This window comes from Stegodyphus dumicola, chromosome 1, assembly GCF_044657685.1.
Source record: "Stegodyphus dumicola isolate Sdum_Otavi_A_Nest chromosome 1, ASM4465768v1".
Classification (NCBI taxonomy): Eukaryota; Metazoa; Arthropoda; class Arachnida; order Araneae; family Eresidae; genus Stegodyphus; species Stegodyphus dumicola.
The window spans coordinates 225,210,102-225,235,712 of record NC_140768.1 but is presented as its reverse complement, the minus strand read 5'-3'; the positions used below and the strand labels follow the sequence as shown (position 1 = coordinate 225,235,712).

At 33.9% G+C, this 25,611-nt stretch overlaps 1 protein-coding gene across 1 annotated transcript in view; it reads left to right on the top strand.

Moving 5' to 3' along the window:
- LOC146999486 (ankyrin repeat, SAM and basic leucine zipper domain-containing protein 1-like) overlaps positions 1 to 25,611 on the top strand; it is a 109,438-nt gene that overhangs the window by 47,714 nt on the left and 36,113 nt on the right. Inside the window, exons 2-5 of the mRNA XM_085826084.1 lie at positions 8,372 to 8,564; positions 13,478 to 13,600; positions 17,863 to 17,974; positions 19,627 to 19,738. Coding sequence (XP_085682210.1) covers positions 8,372 to 8,564; positions 13,478 to 13,600; positions 17,863 to 17,974; positions 19,627 to 19,738 — 540 coding nt within the window. The remainder of the gene's footprint in view (positions 1 to 8,371; positions 8,565 to 13,477; positions 13,601 to 17,862; positions 17,975 to 19,626; positions 19,739 to 25,611) is intronic.

Genomic DNA, 25,611 nt, shown 5'->3' with positions numbered 1-25,611 from the left:
GTCTGTGAACACCCATACAGAAGCAAGTACGTCACAGCCTTCAGTTACTTCTGCACCTCATACCAGTAATAGTCTAACCCAGCCTCCTCAGCAAGTGGACGCTGCACTGACAACGGACATTAATACGGACGCGATCCCAGTTCAAACACCAATAAGGTGCCTTCAGATTAATCTGCAACATGCCAAAGCAGCCACGGCACAAGCTGCCGCATATGCCGCAACCGAAGGGGTTGATCTAATATTTGCCCAAGAACCATACTGCTTGAAGGGAAAAGCGGTAGGCTATCCTCTACAATGGACAGTGTACCAAAAAGATGTTAACGATTCACCCCGTGCAATACTGATCAATTGCAACCCAGCGTGGACACCGGTTATCATCACCACAGAAAGAGACTTCGTGGCTATTCTTGAGATGCACGGTTCTCTTGGTCTCACTATACTCCCCTCCGACAGCTAATATAGATACAACTATCCAGCGAATGCAGCAACTACTTCAGCGGTACAGGTCCCATAACATCTTATGTGCTGGGGATTTCAACGCCCACAGTTCCACATGCCAGCACTGATCCTAAAGGCCGGATGCTAGAAGATTTCTTTTCTAGTCAAAATATGAGCGTACTTAATCATCATGATGCTGCACCCACCTTCGATAGCATCCACTCACAGGGATGGCCCGACCTTACAGTAGCAACATTGCAAATTGCGAAAAAGATTCAGGATTGGATGGTCGTGGAAGGCTTAAGCCTTTCAGACCACAATTATATTAGATTTTCTATCGCCAGTGAGACAGCCACCTTGATAATCAAGAGGTATAACTTGCCAGGTAATAAAGTAAGGACATTTGCTGCAGCCATTAAATCCCAACTTGCCCACTTCGCAGAGTTGATCAAACAAGCAACTACAACCGAAGCCTTACAAGTTATCACGAGTGACATAATGTCCACCAAAGAACAGTTTGTAATGAACTGTTGCCAACCAGAACAACCAAAAAGATCTCTAATCTAAACTGGTGGAGCAGTCATCTCAGAGAACAACAGCAGAAAGTTCGCGCCCTTAGACGCCGTCTTAAGCAGGAGCGGCGACACGATATTTCTTCTAACACGCTCATTACCTTTCAACAGGAAAGAGCAAAATATAAGAAAATGATCCTATAGGCCAAACTGGAAAGCTGGAGAAAATTTTGCACGGAAAATACTGAAATATATGGCATACACCACAAGATTGCCACGTGTAAGCTTTTGAAACCCGCCTCCTTCCATCTGCTACCTGTCCCAGAGATCTCCAATAAACTCACAGAGACCATGCTTGCAGAAATCGTGAAGGCGGTCTTCGCCACAGACGACCCCTCCGAAGTCACGCAAGCACATAGAATAATCCGATATGATACCTCGGACATTGATACTGCAGAAGATGCTTGTTTCACAAAACAAGAAATATTGCACGTCTTAAAGTGCCTACCGCAAAAGAAAGCACCTGGGCCGGACGGAGTAGACTATCGTATAATTAAACTCATTGTGCGTTCGAATATCAATCTATTTCGACAGCTATTCAACAAGCTACTAAGTACCGGCACGTTCCCCAGGTGCTTCAAAATCGGCCAAGTAATTCTATTCCTTAAAAAGAACAAGGATCCGAGAAGAGCGGATGCCTACAGACCAATATGCTTACTATCAGCGTTTGGTAAGACATTTGAAAAGTTGCTAGTGAACAGGCTCCGACATCACTTGCACTCTAGTAATTACCTGAGCGAGGATCAATATGGGTTCCGTACAGGCAGATCCACCGTCCATGCTCTCATGAAGGTTAAAGAATATCTCCTACAAAACAGATTGTCCGGTCATCACACCGCGTTCATCTCAGTCTATCTCAAAAGTGCCTTTGACACGTTGTGGTGGCCGGCAATCCTACGGGCACTAAGGAACTCACGTTATCCACGGAATATCTATCGGACACTGGAGAACTATCTCGCAGAACGAAAACTAATTCTGCAGCATAATAGTGGCATACTACAAAATAATCAAACAAGGGGATGTCCGCAGGGTTCCTGCGCGGGATCCTTCCTATGGAACTTTACTATAGTATACTTACACAGTCGTGGCCAAGTCACACGAAAATAGTTGCATATGCCGATGACACGGCACTAATAGTACAAGGCCCCACTAGAGAGCAGTTGCAGAGAAACTGCCAAGAATCCTGCGACCTCTTTCAGGAGCGATGTGCAACGCTGAAGTTGAAGATTGCCGAAGAAAAATCCCAAGTTTTATTGATTCCAAAAAAGGGAGGCTCCCTAACGTGACAACCACGCATCACGCTCAATGGGAAACGACTTGCAATCAAGCGAGAACTCAAATACTTGGGAATAATATTTGATGACAAACTGGATTGGATAGCGCATGTGCTCTCCCTAAAACAGCGCACAGCAAGCATCGCTCAGCAGCTCAAGATGATGAAAGGATATCGCTGGGGTCTCAACCCCCATATCCTCAAGATCCTCTATAACACCGTCACTGAGAAGATCGTGACGTATGGAGCAGCTGTCTGGGCCTTACCGATGCAGGGCAGAAAAGTAAAGCATTTGCAAAGCATCCAACGGCCGTTTTTATTAAATATCACGAGAGCATTTGGAACTTCCCCGACCAATGCACTGGCAGTCCTGGCTGGCATACTACCCTTGTCCATTAGTCTCGAGAAGGAAGCTACGTACCAGATAGTCAAGCAATTCGGCCAAACAACGCAATTTGGGGAAGAGGTGTTTACTGCAGATAACCTCGAAAGAGCAGTCATCAGCCTCGACAGGCACCCGTCTTTGCAAGGACGGGGTGTTAATGTCAAGACCACAAGATCCACGAACATAGATGTTACCTATACGGATGGATCTAAAATAGACGACAGTGTGGGCTGTGCATATGCAGCACTTAAAGAGGGTAGAATAGTAAGCCAATGGAAGGGGCATCTGGAAGCGCACAATAGTGTCTTCCAAAGCGAGGCCACAGCTATAAGCTATGCACTGCAAGCGATAATTCAGCAGAGGCTATACAATAGTTACATAATAACAGACAGCCTGTCTACGTTATGCGCCATCCTTAACCCCACCCACAGTTCTCCAATAATAGCAGCTATTCAGGAATACCTCCGTGCTCATAAAGAATTAAAAATTAATCTAGAATGGACGAAAGCCCATATCGGGAATCATGGTAATGAGACTGCAGATCGGCTTGCAAAAGAAGCAGCCCATAACGTCGAAGCAGTCCCAGTACAAATCCCATGGCCGGTTTCTCATTTAAAACGGAATCTGCGCGCCACAGCTCTAGCACTCTGGCAGGCTGCGTGGGACAACGAAGACACAGGCCGCCGAGCGCATACATTTCTGCCTAAAGTAGATAGGGAACTACTGGTTGCACGGCCACAAATGGTGTATTACATCACAGGGCATGGGCCCTTTCCAGTATATTTTGAGAGATTTGGAATCTCCAATTCGGATCAGTGCTGCTGCGGCGATCTGGGCACAGCAGAACACTACGTTTATGAATGTCCTCTCACGGAGGGAATGCACATTCCGTTCCCGCAGACGAACAGGGAGGCATTCAACAGATTTATGGTCAAGCAGCGACACCAGACCAACAAAATTACTCATATACTTGATAAGCTAATGGACATGGGTCCAGACTTATGCCATGTGTAAATATAACTGGTCAGTATGTCAGCAAATTTCAATGTAAATCAGTATCATTCAAGCATAAGTACTCTAGGTATGTCTGCGATGTGTGTATATAGTGTGTGCAAGCGTGTCTTAATGTATGTTATTATTATTATTATTATTATTATTTTATTTTTATTATTATTATTATTATTATTATTTTATTTTTATTATTATTATTATTATTATTATTTTATTTTTATTTTTATTTTTATTGTGCTAAGTGTATATACTAGCTCTGTCTTATTATTCCAAAGCAAATTAAGGTAATGTCATGTAGGTATTTAGAAAGTATATGTATGTAACAGTGCTGGATTGCATGTCAGCAAATATGTATTAACAGAAGCATGTAAATAACTACTAATGTATATCTGCCCTTGTTTAGCCATGTACAATGCTATTCTTGAAGATTCAAAATCACTGGACCCGGGCACTTTGGACGGGTGTCTACCCGGTGGCATTTGGTTCGCGGAACTGCCAACCGGATGGTCCAGGCGTTGGGTTTGGGCGCCTTGTGCAAGCCTCCCATGTGGCCTCTCTGGCTTTACTCTGTATAAGGGCGGACGTGGCCCTATATGCTAATTAACTTAATAGTAAAGGGGTGGTGGCCACGTCCTCCGTCACTATCACTATCACTATCTATGTTGTGTTTTCAGTTTGCTGTGCACATTCAAAATGTTTAAGACAATTAGTTCTCCCGTGATTAAATTTTTGAACGCGAGGAATGTTAAACCGGCCGAAATTTATCGTCAAGTGACAGAAGTTTACGGTGAATACGGAAGTGATGGAATGGTGAGAAAGTGGGTAAGAATGTTTAATGCAGGTCGAACAAATGTCCACGCTGAGGCTCGGAGTGGTCGGCTTTCTTTTGTCACCGAGGCTCGGAGTGGTCGGCTTTCTGTTGTCACCGATGATTTGGTAAGGAAAGTTGATGAAGCAATTCATGAGAACAGACGCTTCACAGTGACAACTCTTTCAGAGGCATTTCCACAAATTTCACGTACTGTTTTGTTCGAAATTGTGTCTGACCGCTTGAATTATCGCAAACTGTGTTCCCGATGGGTTCCAAAAATACTCACTGATGTTCACAAAACAAAGCGACTTGGTAGTGCCCTGACATTTCTCACGCGGTACAGTGATGAGGGAGAAAACTTTTTAAACCAAATTGTGACAGATGATGAAACTTGGGTGTGTCATTTCACACCAGAATCGAAACAACAATCGATGGAGTGGAGACACACTCATTCTCTGAAAAAACAAAAGTTCAAAGTGAATATGTCATCACAAAAAATCATGTGCACTGTCTTCTGGGATAGGAAAGGCGTTTTGCTTACTGAATTTCTTCCCAGAGGTGAAACCATTAATGCGGCACGATATTGTGAGACTTTAACGAAACTAACGCGTGCCATTCAAAACAAACGAAGAGGAATGCTCAGTAAAGGAATTGTGTTGCTCCATGACAATGCTCGGCCCCGTACTGCTGGTGTCACTCAATCGTTAATTCGACAGTTTCATTGGGAGCAGTTCGATCACCCGCCGTACAGCCCGGACTTGGCGCCCTCCGACTATCACTTGTTCCCGCACATGAAGCGCGAGCTTGGTGGCAAGCGCTTTGGATCTGACGATTACGCGAAAAATGCTGTGGAGTCGTGGTTATCGAAACTGGCGGGAAGTTTCTTTGACGATGGTATACAAAAACTGGTCACCCGCTATGACAAGTGTTTGATCATTGGCGGAAACTATGTTGAAAAATAGTTTAAGACATGTATTTTCATGTAAAAATAAAATTGGATTCGAAAAAATTGTTTTACTATTTTTTTTTCTTTTTCAAAACGGTACTTAGTTTCCGAATACGCCTCGTATCTACTAACATCCAGAGCCGGATCTAGAGTTTTAAACGGCGCGAGAGAAACCAAATTTTGGTGCCGTTTTATACATTTTGTAAAATTAATAATAACAACTCAAAAAAACATTGCCAAAAACGTCTTTTCTCTTTTTTGTTTTTGTAGAGCAGGCAGCCTTAAGAAGCGTACTGACTTGTAATTATTATTACAATAATCAAATTTTCATTGTTGAAATCAAAATTATATAAAAGAGAAAGATTAAATTTTTAATCTAATTACAAAGAGAGTTATTAGATGCATGCATATATATTATACACTAAATTATCTGCTTTTGATATGTACGTTTAATGTACGATACAGTATAAAAGAACGTATACGTACGCTATACAAGAAAAAGATTAATTTGTTAATCTAGTTACAAAGAGAGTTATTAGATGCATGCATATATATATATTTTACACTAAATTATCTGCTTTTGATATGTATGTTTGTTCAGATTATATACAATAACTATTATTATTATAATTTATGTATCTAATTGTGTGATTACTGTTCAGCTTTTATTTGTTGTAATCAAAATAAAAAATTGAGGGTGTTTTTGTACATATGAAATAATGTTAGTGAAATTATATGTATTTTGGGATATCTCATGCATAATGTAATATGAAAGCCTCAAGAGTTTAAAGCCTCGCGGGAAAAGTTACAGGTTTAAGTCCATATAACATTGAGGCAAATGTCGATCTCGCCAATTTTACAATGATTTTGGCAAATAATTTTTGTCCCCAAATTTAGCAAAACATCGCCTAAAGTCGCCATACTTGAATTTTGGTCCGATACCTGTATGACTGTCTAATCCCTATGTAACTGTATCCTGCATCCTGACCAATGTAACTGTATATGCCTTCCAGCCAGGAGCGTAGCTTGAGGGGGGGGCAAGGGGGGACATCTGTTCCTGGGCGCAGCATCCAGTGGGAGCCAAACTGATGTTACAAAATTTTAGAATTAAATATTTTGCATTGTCAAACAGGAGGGGCACAAAATCTTCAGCTGTGCTGAAAACCCTAGCTGTCACTTTGCTTCCAGCAGTTTCGAGAAATCAAAGGTACTGAAAATTTCTCGTCTAACAAGTGAAAACTGTATAAAACTGGAGAGAGCATCAGTTTAGCTTAGAGTACTGAGAGATCACTGTGCGAGTTAACGCATTTTGAGGCATTTTATAATTTTGTGTTTAATATTCCTAGCAGTTTGAAGTGGTAACTACTGATCGTGCTCTATTTTAGAGAAGAGCTGTACGAGTACTTTTGTGAAAAGTTCCAGAACTGTAAAATGTTTCTTTTCGGAAAATAAATTTTATCAATCTGTCATTGGTTCTATGTGCATTCAATAATTAATCATTCCTGAAGCCAATACTTCAGCAATCTACAAAAATAATCATTTTATTCATAAAGCAACCTAGCATCGATGGTTCACTACTAACTACGTCGCAAACTGAAAAACTAACGTTCTTTCCCAGAAGCGAAGCGCCCTCTAACGGCGATACAGAAATCATTTGTGGGGTTTTTCCACATATGTGGCCGAGTGACTTAGCAAAACATACTTTTTTGAAGGTATTTAATTTATTAATTTGAAGATCTATTGCTAATTAATTCAAATTAATTAGTTGTGTTTCATATTATATATATACGTTACTTTTGCGTTTTGTTTATACAGTTTGTTTTTTTTTTATTCATATAGGTTTTTTTTTTAAATTTAAATTTTTGTTTTTTTAAATTTATGCAATGGTAATAAACTGATTTTTCTTATTTTTGAAACATTTCTAAAAATTTGCCGGTCACCCCACTTTTGCTACCCCGCCTGGTGTATTTTGTTATGAAGAGGTGCGCATTATTATTAGTAGCCCGCGGGCGCCATCTATCTTAAAACTGCTCTGATCATACTTACAACAGCACATTTATTCAGTGACAGTTAAGGAATTCCATTTATCTGCAACATTTTATTTTTTAATCGTAATTAATTCTAGGTGCACAGTATAATAGCGCTGTACTGTTTACTTTATTTCCTCCTAACATCAAATTAATATACTCATATTTTACAAGCTAGACATGAAATATTTCGCCAGCATTAACTATATTTTCCTTTAAAAGTATTTTTGTTTAGTGGCCAGAAATGTGTTAAGAGATGTGGATTAAATTATTTTCTGAGGAAATATCAAGTGTATTCGAAATTCGCTATTCATATTAAAGAGAAAAGAAAGTTTATGATACGAAAACGAATTTAAGAAATTCGAATATAATATGGAAATATTATGATACGAAATATTCTTTATCGTTAAAAGCCTTCTTCTTTATTTGCTACATAATTCATTCGGTAAAATAACTGTTAGGTTTTTAAAATGTTAGCACGACTTTTTACGTTTTCTTAAATTTAAAAATGAAACTTCAATAACTGTGATAGCATCTTAGTTGTACTATACTTTCTCGAAGTATCCCAATTACGAGTAACTGACATCCGCAATTTCAATTCAATCACTGTTATCTCTCCATATCTGTGACTTCTGTAAGTAATCAAAACTAATGATGCCGAATAGAAGCCACTTTATCCATTTCTTAGTGTATTTAACCAGCAAATGCTTTTTTGGTGTGGTTATAATGTTGAGTGTTTAGTTCACCATATATCTGTGGTAACTATTTGCATCCATTCGCTGAAAGTTCTGGATTTATGCTATGAATACTTTCTGATTATTTTGTACTATTATTTGATATTTATTATTGCTTAACTTTTTTTTATTTTATTTGCCTAACTGTATATATGTATATATTTCATTTTGCAGAATCATTCAAATTTCCAACATAATGATGGTTCAAGGGCAAGGATTCCATCCAAATTCCAAAAAAACCGCAGAAATCGAACGATCAGTAGACGCCGGCAGTGCTATGATGTTAAATCTTCCCAGCTGTTGGATGATTTAAGATATGCTGTACTGCAAGGGAATTTAGATATCATTAAAGATATTTTATGCAAAAGTATGGACAAACGAATTTTCCTTAAAGTTAATTAAATAAGGAAGTTAACAACTAACTGAGCTTGCTTTCCCCTTTCCTGTTTTATCAGTTTTGTTTCTGTAAATAGACTTTTTTTTTCCTTTTTAATCAAGGTTATAGTTTAGAAATCCATGTTCTAATTAATTTTAGAGATAAATATTATAACTTTTTTCTCACAAATATTTTCCAAGTTTTTTTTTTTTTTTTTTTTTAATGTATTTAACAAATGATAAATCTTCAGTTTCTTATATAAAATATTTTAAAGGTCTGTGACATGCTTCCATCAGTCATGTGAATTGTTTTCTATAAATAAAGAAAAAAAAAATTAGGGCAGACAAGGAATTACGTGAAGGAATTTGATGAAAATATTAATTACATTATGAGCTCTAAAACTGCATAAAAATAATTTATTCAAGAAACTTAGCTCATCAAAAATTAATGCACAAAATGTCATACATGCGGGACAAATTCAGAAATTAATCTCCGTAGTGACATAGCATTAGAAGTAGTGGGTGAAGCGCAAACATTGTTTTGCATCAAACAATGTGTGATTCAGTAAGCTTCCTGCTGTCCTAGTGACAGTGTCATATTCTCGGGCATGTACTGTTATAATGGCACAAAATGTGTGCTGCTATTGAAAATCCTGCCAACTATGAGGTAAGAGGAGTAATATGATTTCATTGGACAAATAAACTGTCAGCGGCGGGCATTCATCATGAATTGTTTGCCGTATACAGCCCAAACATTATGAGTGAAGGTGGTCACCATGTTTTGAGATGCTAATGGAATCTTGCTTGTCGAATTCATGGAACACGGTATGACAATCAGTTCAGAAGGGCACCGTAACATTTTGAGAAAACTAAAAAGAACCATTCAGAACAAATGCCACGTCTTGCTGACATCTGAAGTTGTGTTCCTGCATGATAATGCATCACAGTGCTAAGTGAACAGAAGATCTTTTGTGCCAATTCAAATGGGACATGCTTCAATATCCTCCCTACACCTGGACCTGGCTCCAAATGGTTAGCGTCTGTTCCCTGCAATGAAGAAGTGACTTGAGGCACGGCACTTCGGTGGTGATGAGGAACTTCAAACTGCTGTGACAAGTTGGTTGGAGTCGCTATTCGGCTGAGTATTATGCAGAAGGGAATGGTTAGTTGGTAAAATGCTATGACAAGTGCTTGAATGTATATAGTGACTATGTTGAAAAATAGAGAGCAGCTGTATCTTTCAGACGTAAATAAAAAATTTGCAGCATTTTCTTAATTTTTACTTTTTTATGAGGTATCCTAATTTATATTTTATATCTACTGCAGTAAAGTGTGATCGCTCCTTTTTTTTTTTTTTTTTTTTAAAGTTATGTTTATTAGTTGCTAGTAAATGAGAAGATAATTGATTTTATTTTTCTTACGAAACATACTCTAAAATACTTTCCGAAGTGATTTCTGCTAAAACTAAATGCAGTACACCTTTAGGTTAGGTTTGGTTTATGTGATTATTGCAAAGCCTCAAATGCTATCTGCCTAAGGTGAGGGATGCCTTCGTGGAGGACTTTCTGAGGGAAACTGGCTTGTATACACGTTATACATAGGGGAATCCACGAAAATGCCTACGCAGCCAGTCTATTCACAGGATTACCGTACTACTACTGTTCAGCGGCTTTACTGCTGGGCCGCGGGTGGGTCCTAGTACACTTTTGAATTATAGATGATTAAAATGCTTTTTTGTTTTAAAAATTAATGATGAAGAGAATTTAATTGTACCATTAAAACCAGGAGAAACGAATATACAGTATTATATTACCGTTAATGAGTTGTTCAGTATACTATGTGAAACTCGCACCAGCATAGGCCATGGAGGAAGAATGTGTGAGCTTAAAATTGTCAAGTCGATCCGACAGATCTGCAGTCACACATGAATGGTGAATATAAGTTCGTAACAGTGTATCAGGATTATTTAATGAAGTTTGCCCAGTTACGATCTTTGAAAACTAAGACAGCTGAAGAAGTAGTGTCTCACCTAGCTATATTCCATTCAGATATTGGTAAGGAATTCAGTAATCAAGTGATATCTGAACTATATGCTATGTGGAAAAATTTTAAGATAGTTCAGGGAAAGCCTCATCATAGTGAAAACGAGGCTCAGGTGAAAGGAGCAGTCAAGATACACAGAATATATTAACTGCATGGATAAATGATAATAACACAAATAAACGGTCAGATGATTTTTCCCTTTGTTCAATTTGCCAAGAACACCACATACCACAAAGGAATGTACCAAAGTCCTTATGAACCCTCTCTGGCCTTAACACGTTGAGCACGGCGCCAGTCCCTGGGAACCGGCACTGGAATTTCTGTTTGCCTGGCGTCGGTCCGCGGGAAAAACAGTATTAAAGTTAAAAAATAAATATAGTCTCAATGAAATGTGATCAAATTTAGTTTTAATGAAATGTATTGAAACATTCTAAGCAAAAATACGGCTTAGCTCGCTGCCGGCTGAACGGAAAGGACAGCGAATTTGGCGCCGCGCTCAACCTGTTAAACCAAAAAGAGGCATAACATCGTCATCTTTGCCTGGCGAATAAATCACAAGAATTGAAACCAAAGAACAGCTGAAAGAAATTGATAATACTTTTGAAGAAAATTTGAAAAAAAGAAAAATCCACATTCCAAAGGAAAATATTGAAGAGGAGCTGCAATCTACCATGTCTTCACATCGAGCTCTGACTCAGTCAATCTATCTTTCTGAAAATCTGTAAAATGACCAGTCGCGAAAGTGAATCTTCTTTTGAAAGCAATGAAAATATTACAAACCTCAAAAAAGAAAATTTCCTCCTGTTGAAAGTGATGAAACCGTACGAATACAACTCCCTGCATATGCCCAAAATGTGTTGGGGGTTGTGCCCTACCGTAATTACAGTTCGAACCTTATCGTAAACGACGCTGTGAATAACAACTTATTCGGTGCAAACTTATTAGATATGCAGTTTCATTTTAATTTTAAGAAAATAAATAGTGTTAAGGAGTAAATTTGTTATCCAATGCGTTTAGTATAATATTTCGCTTTACTTGCAATGTTATTTTTTATTATAATTATTATTGGAATAGAAGACTCTGACTTTTATAAATTAGTAAACAGAAATGGTACCTTCAAGCAGCTTGATACCCATAATCAGTTTGTAATTTGTAAAGAAAAGTTATTTTTCATAAATGGGATTTCTTTTCAAGAAATGTTACTGAGAAATAGCTGCAACTAATTTGAGCAAGGCTATATACGCTGCCATTGCAAAAAGAAGTATTACATGACCAAATGTAGTTGAAAAGCAAGTGTCTGTTGTGTGATTGAAAGTATCATAACAGTTTAAATTTTTGCAATAAATAAGATTATATAATGTCAATCACATAACTGCGTACGTTCATAATTGGTTTTATTTTCTTTTCTCATATAGAATATACTGTTCGTTTTAAATTCAATGTTTTTTTTATATATATTGCTATTATAATTTAACAAATATTCTCTATTCGAATAAAGCTAATTTAAAGTTAATTTAAAATTTAATCAAAGTTAAATTGCAAATATAAAAGATTAATTATTCCTGCAAACTAATTTACAATATCATTTAAACTCTAAGAGCATATGTAAATTAAGTGCACATATCCAAAACCATGAAAAAATATATAATATTCCAAAAAATCAATCCCAAAAATTTATGTATTGTATGTATTGTGTATTTATATGTATAGCTTTCTCCTGTTTTGGCATATACAGTCAAAAGTCTTTAATCCGGACGTCCATAATCCAGACCTCAAAACTACAAACTATCTGCGCATGCATACACGCACAATGCGTATACGCAAGCGCATAATACCTTTAAGCATGCGCGTTTAATGTATAACGGACGGTATAAGCTAAGCTAAAATTATCTAATTATCTATTTCAGTTAATGTTGCAGATTGCGTTGTTCCTTAATCTTCGAATTGGATCCGGCTTATTATTTTTTTGCAGACTGTTAGAGCAATTTTATAAAAGTAAGCGTGAACTTTCGATTATGTCAAAAAGAATTTCCGATTCTGGAGCTGTCAAAGGATCTGCAAAGCGAAAGCATGTTTCGATGCCCATCAAACAAAAAGTGGAATTGCTGAAAAAAAAAAAAATGGATAAAGGCATATCCTTTGTTTCTCTAACCATTCCGAAATCTGTTTATCAATTTCACTCTGCTCGGTGGGGGGGGGGGGGGGAACGTCGCGGCGCGCAATGAACTGGAAGTTAATCTGTCAGCGTCATCCTTATCTTCAGGTATTTATTTTATTCGGCTTATAATTCGTTACTAAATGTAGTATTTCATCTCGATGTACTCAGTCTTTGATATGATTTAAATCAAATTCCTCGTCGTAATAAATATCACGAATACACATCAAATAGTTTTCTGGTCGCAATTTTCTAATTTCGTCTATGCGTAATGTATGCTTTACGCATGCGCGCATTGAAAGAAATGTTTAATAAAGTAAACAAATAAATATTAAGCTTTTTTTTGGTAAATTTTGATACCCTTTAGATCATAATTGTTCTTTATTTCATAAATTACGATTTCATATTTTTAATTTTATAATTTCTGCATGCCATCTTACCAGATTTAAATCCGGAAAAAACCGATAATCCGGAAAAACCGATAATCCGGAATCGCCGATTCCTATATTGTGGTATTAAAGAATTTCAAGGAAATTCTGGGATTTTTTTGACTGCCCAGTGTAAATTTCCGATTTACAAATTTTTTGTTCATTAGGAGGTTAACCATCAAAATATTTTCATAAGTTTTTTTTTAAATGTGTTGATGTGTATTTATGTGCTGATATTTTTATTTTTTAAATAGGTATGTTTTGAAATTTTGTTTGCAGATATCTGGGTAGATACTATACTGAAAGCTGGATGGACTGGTTTGATGTATGCTTGTAGTGCTGGCCATCCTGAAGTTGTTGAGTTCTTTCTAGAGATAAAAGCAGATCCAAATTTTCATAAAGGTTAATCATTTGCTTTCAGGACTAGTTTATGTATCTTAAGCTGTATGTTTACATATATATTTTATGTGTGTGTGTGTAAGATAAAAAATAGGTAAGCTAAAATGTTAACTTTAATTTACAATAGCTCCTTAACTTTCTTTTTAAATTTGGTTATTTCCCCTTTCCATCATAAAAAATAGTAACCACTTACAATAAACATCTCTAAATTGTACCATTTCAAATTTTATGTTCTTTGCGTGATTCTTATGTAACACTAATGATGGCTCACTTAAAAAAGGCTTCAGCCAATAAAGCCCAGTTAACACCAATGCATTCGGGTGGAAACTGGGGACCAATCAGAAGTGAGCTCAGAGGAGATATTTTCCGGATGATCGAAGGTTACGCAAATTGACTTAACAACTTCAACTCTTCACTGCTTGCGGCATCAGTTTCCTGCGTCTCATTTCAAATATCCAGTTTATTAGATGTTTTTTACACTTTACAGAATATCTTAATAAATTATTTAAAGGAAAATTTAAGTGTATTAGCAGTAATAAAACTTAATTATCAACCATATAAGATATATGGTTGATAATTTTTACAGAATAATCTAAAGCAATAGATTGTTGCGAGAAAATAGTGATGGATTTCGAAATCCCAGATTTTGATTTTTTCTTAAAATCTATCTACGTGAGTTTAAGGTTGCCCCTTTTGCCTAATGGATAAAACATTGGCTTTCAGAGTTAAGAGATTGCGGATTCAAGTGTCATCAGGTGTTGTAATGGCATTGGTATTTTTTAAAAACAAATATTTACAGAAAAATTTATAGCTGCATTCAGAGTAGCACAGATGCTTCTTCAGTTTCCTGAAGGGTGAAGTCTGAAAACCATTTTTCCATTTAACTACTTGCATTGTGGGTTCGGACCTTGCTTTTCCCATCTTTGATGATGGTGCAAAAGCACTAATTTTTTTTTTTTTTTTTTTTAAATCTACCACAACTCTTTTTTTTTTTTTTTTTTTTTTTTTTTTTTTTTTTTTTTAGTGCAAAAGAAGCTTGCATTTATTTTTCATTGACTATAAACGTAATTTTCGTCTTCCATGAGCATTGTGTACATTATTCTTTTGACAACGAGCCTTTGGCACAATTCATAGGATGATCTCAATTTTATTTTGGCTAATGCGAGACTGGTAAAAGGGATACTGGTATTAGAATAAAGTTATTGGTTTACCTAATTAAAAAATTGAGCGAGTTCTTAGTTTTAAATGAGTAGTGACGATTAAATCATTTGTTTAAAAAAATTAAGAAACTATTATTTATACAGAAAGGAAGCATGTACTTGGCAGGAGGTTTAATCTTGATGATAATGTTTCATTATTTTAAAGAACATTTGCATGAGCATTAGTGAATTTGCTAATTGTGGAATTCAGTTTTTAACACGGAAGAAGAAGTATTGTATAAAATGCAGTTACTTCAATGAGTTTTAGATAAAAGTGACTTTATTAAACATTAGATAGTGGCTCTTTAGTAATATTTGAATGACTAATTGATGTAATTACAGTTACATTTGAGGTAAAAAATATGTACATAAGGCAGAAACAATTTCTGTTGTTTATTAACTTAAAAATAACCGCTTCTGTTTTTCAAGTGTGATATTTAGTTTATTAATGCTATAAACCTACAAATATATTTTTGTATTGCATTATTTAAGGCAATTATATTAAGGGAAGTTCATACATCGTACAAGAAGTTTTATGGTATTTTACCCATGAAAAATTCACTCTCTAAAATCAAAATATTAAATTACGAATTTTCAATTATCATTCAACAAAATTCATAAATAAAGTAAATTAGATATATACAATGATCCTTTTCTGGGATATCCTATTCCAAACAATTCTTTATTAAGATATTCTGATAAAAATTAGTGTTCTTGGATAAATGGTTCAATAAGTGCTATAAATTCATCAAATCGTTGAGGCATCATGGGAAAATAAATTAAATTAAAAGAAATTTTGATGTCATTGAAGTACATTTCTTCAATTAAATTGTTTGCATCTCTTTGCTGCAGTCATCGCTCGCATATTAATGTAAGCCACTGCATTCTGCTTCTGTTACATAAAGCAAGAAGTAAAATAAGTATTCATCTAACCAAAATTGGTTCCATTTTAATTAAAAAATGTAACCGTAAAAAGTAAAAATACCACACAAAAATTCACGTTTTTACACTAGTTTCTGATATGAAGAGCCATCTAATGGTGTGAATTGATGTATGTGGAAAGCTTTTTTTCACACCAACGGACTAGTGTGAATGCAACTTAATGACTTCAAATTTTGAAATCAGAACTAAAAATTAACCATTCTAAATAGAACTGAAACTAAATCATTCTGAAATGGGGTTCATCTTCTTACGCATTACATTACTTCTCGCACTTTACTACTGCTAACTTGCCAAGGGCACCATTGTAGTTATTCGGGAACACATGCACTTTTTGTGCCAAGATTTATGATATTTTGTGTCAGCAATAAAAGAAATGCCCAGTCTGCTACTATCTTTCTGCATTGACATCTAAATTAGCACGCAAAACCCCATATATATATATCACGTCTACAAAAATCTGTACCTTTTTTTTTTTTATTTTCATTCATTGTAGACCTTTTTTTATTCATTATTGGCATATACTTCCAATTATAAAAAATTTTTTAAATTATATAAATATTCATATTTTAGCATTTTTAAATTAAAGTTTTATAAAATTACAAGATAAAATAGCTTTTAAGTTGATCTCTCAGTTCCTATATTTATGGTTAGGAAATTTTTGTTCTGTTTTTTTTTGGGGGGAAGGAAAAGGTTTATGTCCAGTATAGGAAAAACTGATTGAGATATTTGACTTCAAATTTGAAATTTCGAGAGGTCAGTTATTAAATAAATTAGAATAATCCAATTTTTTCTCTCTAAGTACCATTCATCACATTCTTTTGTAGTTTACTAGTATGTAATATTCTTTAATTTATAATTTTATTATATATGGTATGCTAAAGGAATTTTTAGTCACAAGTTTTCCAAAGTTGTAAATGTTATTAATATTATCATTAGTTTTATTGCTTTATAACTATAATCTAATAATCATATAAGAGTCATTAAATTGGAAATACTTTTAATATTTAATTTATGCAAAAAATATTACAGCCTGACTATAGGCAAATGCTGAAGCCTCCCAGTATTTTCTAGAACACTATTCTTGTTTTGAAAAAAAAAAAAAAAAAAAAAAAAAAAAAAAAAAAAGAAAGAATAATTAATACTTTTCAAGAAAACCTGCATAGAAATGCCTATTACCTAAACTCCCAGTATTTTCTAGAACACTATTCTTGTTTTGAAAAAAAAAAAAAAAAAAAAAAAAAAAAAAAAAAAAAAAAGAAAGAATAATTAATACTTTTCAAGAAAACCTGCATAGAAATGCCTATTACCTAAACTATCAACATCAGAAACTTTTGTCTAAATTTGTATTTTAGTTTTAATTATGCAAAAATGAAAACATTTGCTGTTCAATTTGTCTATAGCCCCTAAATATGATTCCCAGCTTTAAATTAAATGTTTTTTGGCCCCGTGAGAATATTTTTTTAAATTTTATTTCTTATATTGAGTTTAACTTAATAAGTATTGAATTAATATAAAAAGTCATATTTCGTAGTTTTTGCAAAAATGACTTTTAAAAATTAAAAAACTAAAAATATGAATATTTGCATTATTTAAAACATTATTTTATTATGTGATGCATGCCAGCAATTGCAGAAATAAAGGCCAGGTAAGAACTTTTGTGGACATGGTGTGTCTGTGTGTGTGCATGCATATATAAAGAGGATGCTTGAAAAAATGACCTCAAACTTTCATAGCTTGAATATTAATCCTATATATATATATATATTCTTCCAATTTATTTTTTAAAGTAAAGTAGATAATTTTATAAAATTAATTTCAGTATTAAAAATAGGATTAGGTTTTATATATCCTCTTTAGAACAAAAATTCTTGTTTGTGAACTAACTATTCATTATATTTTAACATATTTAATTCATTTTAATTTAATATTATTTTATATGTTCATACCTTTATATCTAGAAATTCTGCAGTTATAATACAGTCATTATCAATAGTTTTTAGTTGAGGCATATGCTCTCTAAATGCAAATGTATTATTATTATTATTATTATTATTATTATTATTATTTGTTGTTTTGTTCTTTGCTTTGGATAACTTGAACTCATTACAAGTCCTTCTTCAACAGATATGTTTACTCCATTAATGGCTGTGTGTGCTTCAACTAAAAATGAGGAGGATTTACTGAAATGCTGTTCATTGTTGTTAAAATATGGAGCAAAGGTTAATGCATATGAAAGGTTAGTGCTAATATTGCATAACTTTATATTAAGAAACAGAATTTTGTCCTGAAGTAAGTAATATATGCTATCATAACCATCTTTTATGAATTACATTACTGTTAAAAATGTTAATAATTTGTTAATAATTATCAATTGTATATATTGTAAATTTGTATTTTAAATTATACCAAATAGTTAGATTATTAAAAAGAAAGCATAGATTTAAATTATTAAAAATTGTTTCTATTCAGTTTATGAAGCAGTTGTAATCTAATAAATAAAATTTCAAGTCATTTCAAATGGCAACACTCTAGAAATTGGCTGTTTCGAAGACCACTGGAAGATTAACTATATTTCCTCTCATATTCCCCCCCTCCCTAGCTTATTAGTAACAGGTTCTAAAAATTTGAAAAATATTCATATCATTTTCTTCTTCCTCAATTTATTCAGAGAATAAAATCCCCTAAATTTTAAGACTGATTCATCCATGTAATGATTGTTTTTGTCTTACCGACAATATCCCCCCTCGCTAGCTTATTAGTGACAGGTTCTGAAAATTTGAAAAATATTCATATCATTCTCTTCTTTTGCAATTTATTCAGAGAATAAACTCCCCTAAATTTTAAAATTGATTCATCCATGTAATGATTGTTTTTTTCTTGCTGACAAAGACAAACGCTTGCAAAATATCTGTGAATGTCATGGCACCATTTCCTTTCTAATTATTGAACTTGATGCCAACCTAATACAAGAACCAACCCATCATATCAAAGCAAACATGAACTGATATTTAGTCTATGATTTCATTAAGTTAGCTGCACATTCACCTTCTGTAATTATTTATGAATGATTTGAGGTCCAAGGATATCCAGATACTGTTATAAGAACAGGTGAGATTCAAGTTGTAGGGAAGTAGAATTGAAAATAGTTTATTAGGTATTGTAGTATTAATATTACTGTGTATTTTTACTGGAATTTAAATCTCGTTTAAAGTGATAATATTGTGATTGTTACCTGTAGTTTATCAATGATACTTTTAATTTGTGATGTTCTTATTATAATCATAGCCTTCAGATATTAAATTATCTGCACAATTTTCCTCTCTTGATTTTGAGATGATAAAATAGTAAAAATAGGAGTGGAATATGTGAAGAGATAATGGTATTAAAGATCTTATTATATTTAAGACACAATAACATGCCGAACAAATACTAATTCAGAAGTCAAACAACAAAAATCAGCGTTATGTGAAAATATAATGCTGATTTTTGTTGTTTGACTTCTGAATCTTATTATATACCAGAAAAATGCCATTGATACTAAAATGCATAATAATGAACATGTAATGAAATGTAATAAGCCCATGCATTTGAAAAGCTGTGTTAAAGGTATTTTTAGCATTATGAGAGAAATAAAATTCTTTAAAATATTTATTTAGCTCTTTTTATGTATGTATATAATACTAAATATTTTATAGTGCATTTTATAATGGATATTATAGGATTTATATCCACCATTTTTAAAAATTTGCTATTTTTGGGTTGATAAATTACTAATGTATATATGTGTGTGTGTGTGTGTGTGATAAATTACTAATATGTATATGTGTGATTAATATCTGTTTAGTTTCTCATGGAGTTTTAAAAAATGAATTATGTATTTATTATTAGGCATTTAACTACACCATTAATGTTTGCGGCTAGAGAAGGTCATGCACAGCTGGTAAAAGAGCTTCTTGATCATGATGCTGATCCTAACATGAAAGATAATAGAGGAAATACAGTAAGTTGTGTTTAGTTTCCTTAATACGCTACATTTTAATATAATTTTTTCTTTTGTGCATCCACAAATTTCACTTTAAAATTTCAGAATAACATGTCTTAATGGGCACAGGTAATTAACTGAACATGTTTGAGATTTTTTATCATTGTCATTAGATATTCTGTAAATTTTTTTGCAAAAAAATTAAATTTTTTTTATGTAAAAATAGCAAAAGAATATGTATTCAGGCTAATATCTTGTCTATGTAATGTAGTTAAAAAATGTCCAGTCTTTATTTGACGTGAGTAAACCAGCCTGTATGTAAGTTAAATCATTTTTAAAGCATGGGACTGAAGTTCCGTAGTACTTCCTCTATCGGTAGCAAGTGTCTGAGATCCTTATATATATACTTTGTTACATTTGCCATTAGTATCCTCAATTACCTACTTCATAAGTTTAGTAAAGTGTGGGATCCGACATGGAGTAGCTATGTCAAGAAAACAGAAAGCTCGTTGAATCTGTGAAATCTTGTGTGAAATTGGAAAACTAGTCTGAAACTAGATTAGAAAAAACTAGATTAACTTTTAACTGTATTAGACATTCCTGGCTGAGATGAGAGAAGTTGATATGTATTTTCATTACTTCTTTTTCCATTACTTTAGTCTTCAAGTTTAGAAAATAGCTCACAGGTAGTGGAATATGATTAGGTACTTATATATACCTACCTTGACAAACTCTTTTGAAGATCTTAGTTGCTTTTGATGAAACATTCTGAGCTCTGAGTCCAAAAATGGCTTTAAAAGTGCCATTAATGCACTTTTTCACGACTAGCATGCTTTTTATAACAGGCCTAAGAATGCTAATATTTGCTTACTGTGTAACTGCAAAGTAAAAATTAAATTACTATAAAAGTTTTGTAGGAATAATATCTTGGTTCATAAGCAATGGATTAAGAACTTGCTGCTAATTTTAATATAAATTATGAATTTTTAATATATTTGTACTGTTTTTGTAAAAAAAATTGAAATTAGTTATTATGTGTATAAAATACAATGATTATGAATGGATAGCTTGTGGAAAACTTTAATCCATTAAATAATGTGTGCTATTTGGTCAACTGGGTGCTGTGTTAAATTCTCATGTTTCATATGCGAGTAGAACAATAAAAAGAATGCCATTGCTAGAAGCAAAAGCACAAGCCACTAAGAAAATTTCTTTAAACTTCTTCAACCTGTCAGCAAAAATCCTTATCTGCAAAGAGAAATTTTGTTTGTCACCACACATAATGTGAAATCCATGGTTCGATTCCCAAAGATTCCACTTCTGACTTTAATTCTTGGGGCATTTATAGCATATCTTGCCAGTATGGTTTGAAATATATTGGCCTGACTAAAAGAGTATTAAAGCCTGCATCAAGAAACACAAATCTTATGTTTGAAAAGGCAACATTAACAAGTCTTTGATAACTAATCACAGGAGGAAATTTATCATGACTTTGGGCCTGCAAAAATTATCCAAAAAACTTCTTCCAGTGGTGAACTGGGTTTTCTCATTTATAAAGCTTGAAATAATGAAATGAAGTTTTTTACGTTTACGAAGATATATCTGTTAGATTTAATGACTTTAATTCCAATCCAGTCCTTTTTAAAATTCTTTTAACTTAATTTCTCTATTTTCGTTACTGTTTCTGCCAGCAGATAATGCTACCTTCTCATTTGCTTTACTCCTTTTGTATATAAACACAGTTGTGACTTTCTCTTCATTGCAGGTTTCTTTGCTCCTGAATTACCTATTTCCTCTCGAAATGGATAGATTCTTGACTAAAATCTGTAGAACACAAGATTGTTGTTTTGGTAATTTTATGTTGGGAGATAGCATTAATAAAAAGTACCAGTTGCTTTATTAAAGTAACCCTGTCTTCCTTTTCCTCCCAGAAACCAAGCTAAAGGAGATATTTTCATGAAACAAGATATTAGAAAACTAAGGTTAGAAGAAAACCTTGAACTTCTCATGAATGAAGTTGGAAGCAATATTTGAATTGCCCCAAAACTGCATTTAATAAGTTTTTGAGTAACATCGAAAACAGTTATGACTTTATGGTCATAGCTGAAGATATGCTGCAATAATTGAATCTTTAGGGCAGTGGCGTAGCTAGGTTGGGGCAAGGGGGACACCTGTCTCTGGGCTCAGCATCCAGGGGGCACAAAACTGATGTTAAGAAATTTTAGAATGAGATGCTTTCCATTCCTGGCACACAGAAAGGGGCTCAGAATCTTCAGTTGTCCCTGGGCTTTGAAAACCCTAGCTATGCCTCTGCTTTAGAGTGCTCTCCAATAACAATTTCATTGCAGGAAACTTCCAAAAGTGCATATTTTAAAATTGAGTTTTAGACAAAAATAATATAAAAAATAAAGGATTTTTCTATAAAAATACTGAAATTTGAAATATGAGAAGTACATATGTAAATTAAACTTTTAAAAGAATTATTGTGCATGTGTTTGTCTTAAGAAATGTAGAACTGTTACACGGTACAAAGTCCGTAATTCGGACTCGTCGGGACTTCGGCTATTCCAGATTAGAGGTTTTTCTGGATTATAGATCATCAATTTAAATTTGGTAAGATGGCATGCAGAAGTTATACAATTAAAAATATGAAACCGTAATTTATGAAATAAAGAGCAATTATGATCTAAAGAGCATCACATTTTACAAAAAAAAAAAAAAAAAAAAAAAAAAAAAAAAAAAAAAAAAAAAAAAACTTAATATTTATTTATTTACTTTATTAAACATTTCTTTCAATGCAAGTTGTTTAAGTTGTTTCGTTTTTTGTGCTAATACTTTCTCTTTAATGCTATAAACAGACATAATTTCTTGTTCAGTTACAAAGTTCCACTGTTCAAGTCCTGTAATTGCTGTGCCGAGAATACCGACTAACTTGTCAATCGAATTTTTTTTTTTTTTGTTTTCACCAACCTCTCTGTCACTTTCTTCATGCCTTTATCCATTTTTTGCAGCAATTTCACTTTTTGTTTGATAGACATCGAAACATGCTTTCGTTTTGTAGATCCTTTGGCAACTCCAGAATTGGAAACTCTTTTTGACATAAACGAAAGTTCAAGCTGAATTTTTATAAAATTGCTCTAACAGTCTGCAAAAAATAATAAGCCGGATCCAATTAGAAGATTAAGGAACAGCGCATTCTGTAACATTAACTGAAATGCCTTAGAATCATTAAAGATAATTTTAGCCTAGCTCATACCGTCCATTATACATTAAACGCGCATACGTAAAGCATACAAAAAAAAAGTTTGTGGCTTTGAGGTCCAGATTATAGATCATTCCGGATAATGGACGTCCAGATTACGGACTTTGTACCGTATACATTTTTTAAGTGTGTGGTACATTCTGAAAATTTTGCGACTTCTAACAAGGTGGTAGCACAAGAGAGTTTGTTTTTATTAAATAGCATAAACTAGACAGAAACTCTTTAAAGTCTAAAAGGATGCTTTTATGAACTCAAATAAAAGTTTAACAGATGGCACCAACTTGTGCTTACAGAAGCCAACAGTTATGGCTTAACTGAAAGATAATGGACTAACCAAAACTAAGAAAGAAATTTAGCCTAACAGCTTAACATTTGGAATAAAGTGCAAGCTGGCTTTGACCTATTTTCGGTGTAACAACCTTAATGTTGAGAATAACTCAATGCCACAAAATACTGTTTGCAAGAGAATCAATTTAGCAACACGCTCTGATTCTACTCTGTAAAGCCTTCTTTTAAATACTCTCTTCTTTCTACCTCATTTGAAGTCACACAAGCTAGAAATTGATATTTTGGTAGGAAAATGAAAATGAGAGCAATATGAAAGTGTATTAAAATAAAATAACTGGTTAGAAACTTAAATGTGAACTCTGTAAGACTAATACATAAATATCTTTTAATGTTTTCTAGAAATATATATGCTGCTTTTTTATAAAAAGTTTTTTTTAGTAATGATATGTAATAGTTTCTGTTTTATTAAATTATTCTTTCATTGTATATTTTGAAAGATTTTTTTGTATCTATTCAAATGTGTATATCATTCAAGAAACAATAACACACTTTGGATTGACACTTTTACAATATGAACTTCATTGGGAGGTGTCAATTTTTGTATTCAATACTCAAAAAACTTAAATTTAAAAGACATTTTGAAATTTTTTGTTAAATTTCAGTCTGGCAACAAATTGCATTTATAAGTTCCTACGTATTAAAAAATTTTTGAGTATACTCATAATAAACAATGCTCATACGAAAATTGTACGGTGTCTGTAAACAATAACTTTTCTGTGAACCTGCTTTGCATTCCTCAGGTTTTGTGACTTAAATTATTTTGGTTATGATAATTAGAATTTCATTTCTGGGTCATATCCATACCTTGAAATTCGTTGATTATTAGTAATCTGCATTAGAAAATTCAGATAACTGAACATCTTGCTTTTTACTTATCAGGAACTATGATGCAAATTCGGAACTTCAACTAGAATTATTTTTATCTAACTGTAACCAGCATTCTCCTCACCCTCCCACATTTTGAGTTAGAATAGTAATTTTCTATAATTAAAGTGGGCACCTAACTGTAGAATATATGCTAGATTTTTAATCATTCTCCACTTTGTTTGCTAAATTTCAAATGGAGTAACCAACTTTTAATATGTGTAATAGTTAAAGGTTTGTTGTCAAAGCTTTTATTATTTATTAAAAAAAAATTCTGAATATTTTTGAAATTTATTTCATCAAGTGTTTGATAAAATTTAATGCAGTGATATAATGGATTCTGTTGGTTGTTGCTGTTTAAAACTAAAATTGCAACAAAGGCAAGATATGTGATTATAAATATGGGGTAGTAAATAAATAGGCTTACTGACCCTGACTGCTGTACTGAATATCCCCGGTTCGAATCCCGGAGAAGGCAGGTATGTAAATTGACTGTCCTTCATAGGAGGTAGCGGTGGCCCACCTATTAGGTGCCTCCATAATAAAATGGCCACTGCTTCTGGCATTCATAGTGGCTAGGGCTCCCCACTAGAAAAAATAAATTAATAAACAGTCTTGCTGGGGATTCTAGGGGGTGATCATATCTGTATTCCAGGACATGGCATAGATTTTTTGCTGGTTATTATTTGCAAGTGAAAAAAATGAAGTCAGATTTTTTTTTTTTTTTTAAATCAGAAATTGTAATTCTTTATGGCAAGCTATATACACTGACTACCAATAAGTATTTGGACACCTATGCAAATGACGATATCTGCGGTCCTAAGGTAAGTCACGGACTCTGCCGGTATATATCGTGTAGGAAACAACATCGGCTTTAGTCGCATGCAAGATGCCTCACAGTTCGAAGCTCTCTGATTTCGAGAAAGGTATAATTATCCGGTATCACAAATGTGGCTGATCCATAAGGGACATACCTAGCGATCTGAAGTACCTAAAATCGACAGTGGCCTATGTGATTAAGAAGTGAAAGGTGAGCGGTGATTATTGGAATGTTCCCCGAGTTGGCAGCCCAAAGAAACTGGTAGATAGAGACTGATGAGTGCTGTCCAGAGAAATTCGGAAGAACCGCACCCAACCGATGGCCCTCATCTGCGAGGAGTTTCAACAGGCATCCGAGAATATTGTTTCAATGAATACCATCCGTAAGGAAGCACATCTGCTTGGTTTTCATGGTCGTGCTGCTGCCCATAAGCCTTTGATCACAAAGTCCAACCGCGCTGCTCAGTTAATGTGGCGCAAAGCACATTGAAATTGCACCGTAGATCAGTGGAAATGGGTTCTTTGGAGTGACGAATCAAGGTTCACCCTTTACCGTTCGGATGTCTGGGTCTGGCGTCTACCTGGAGAACGTCTCCTG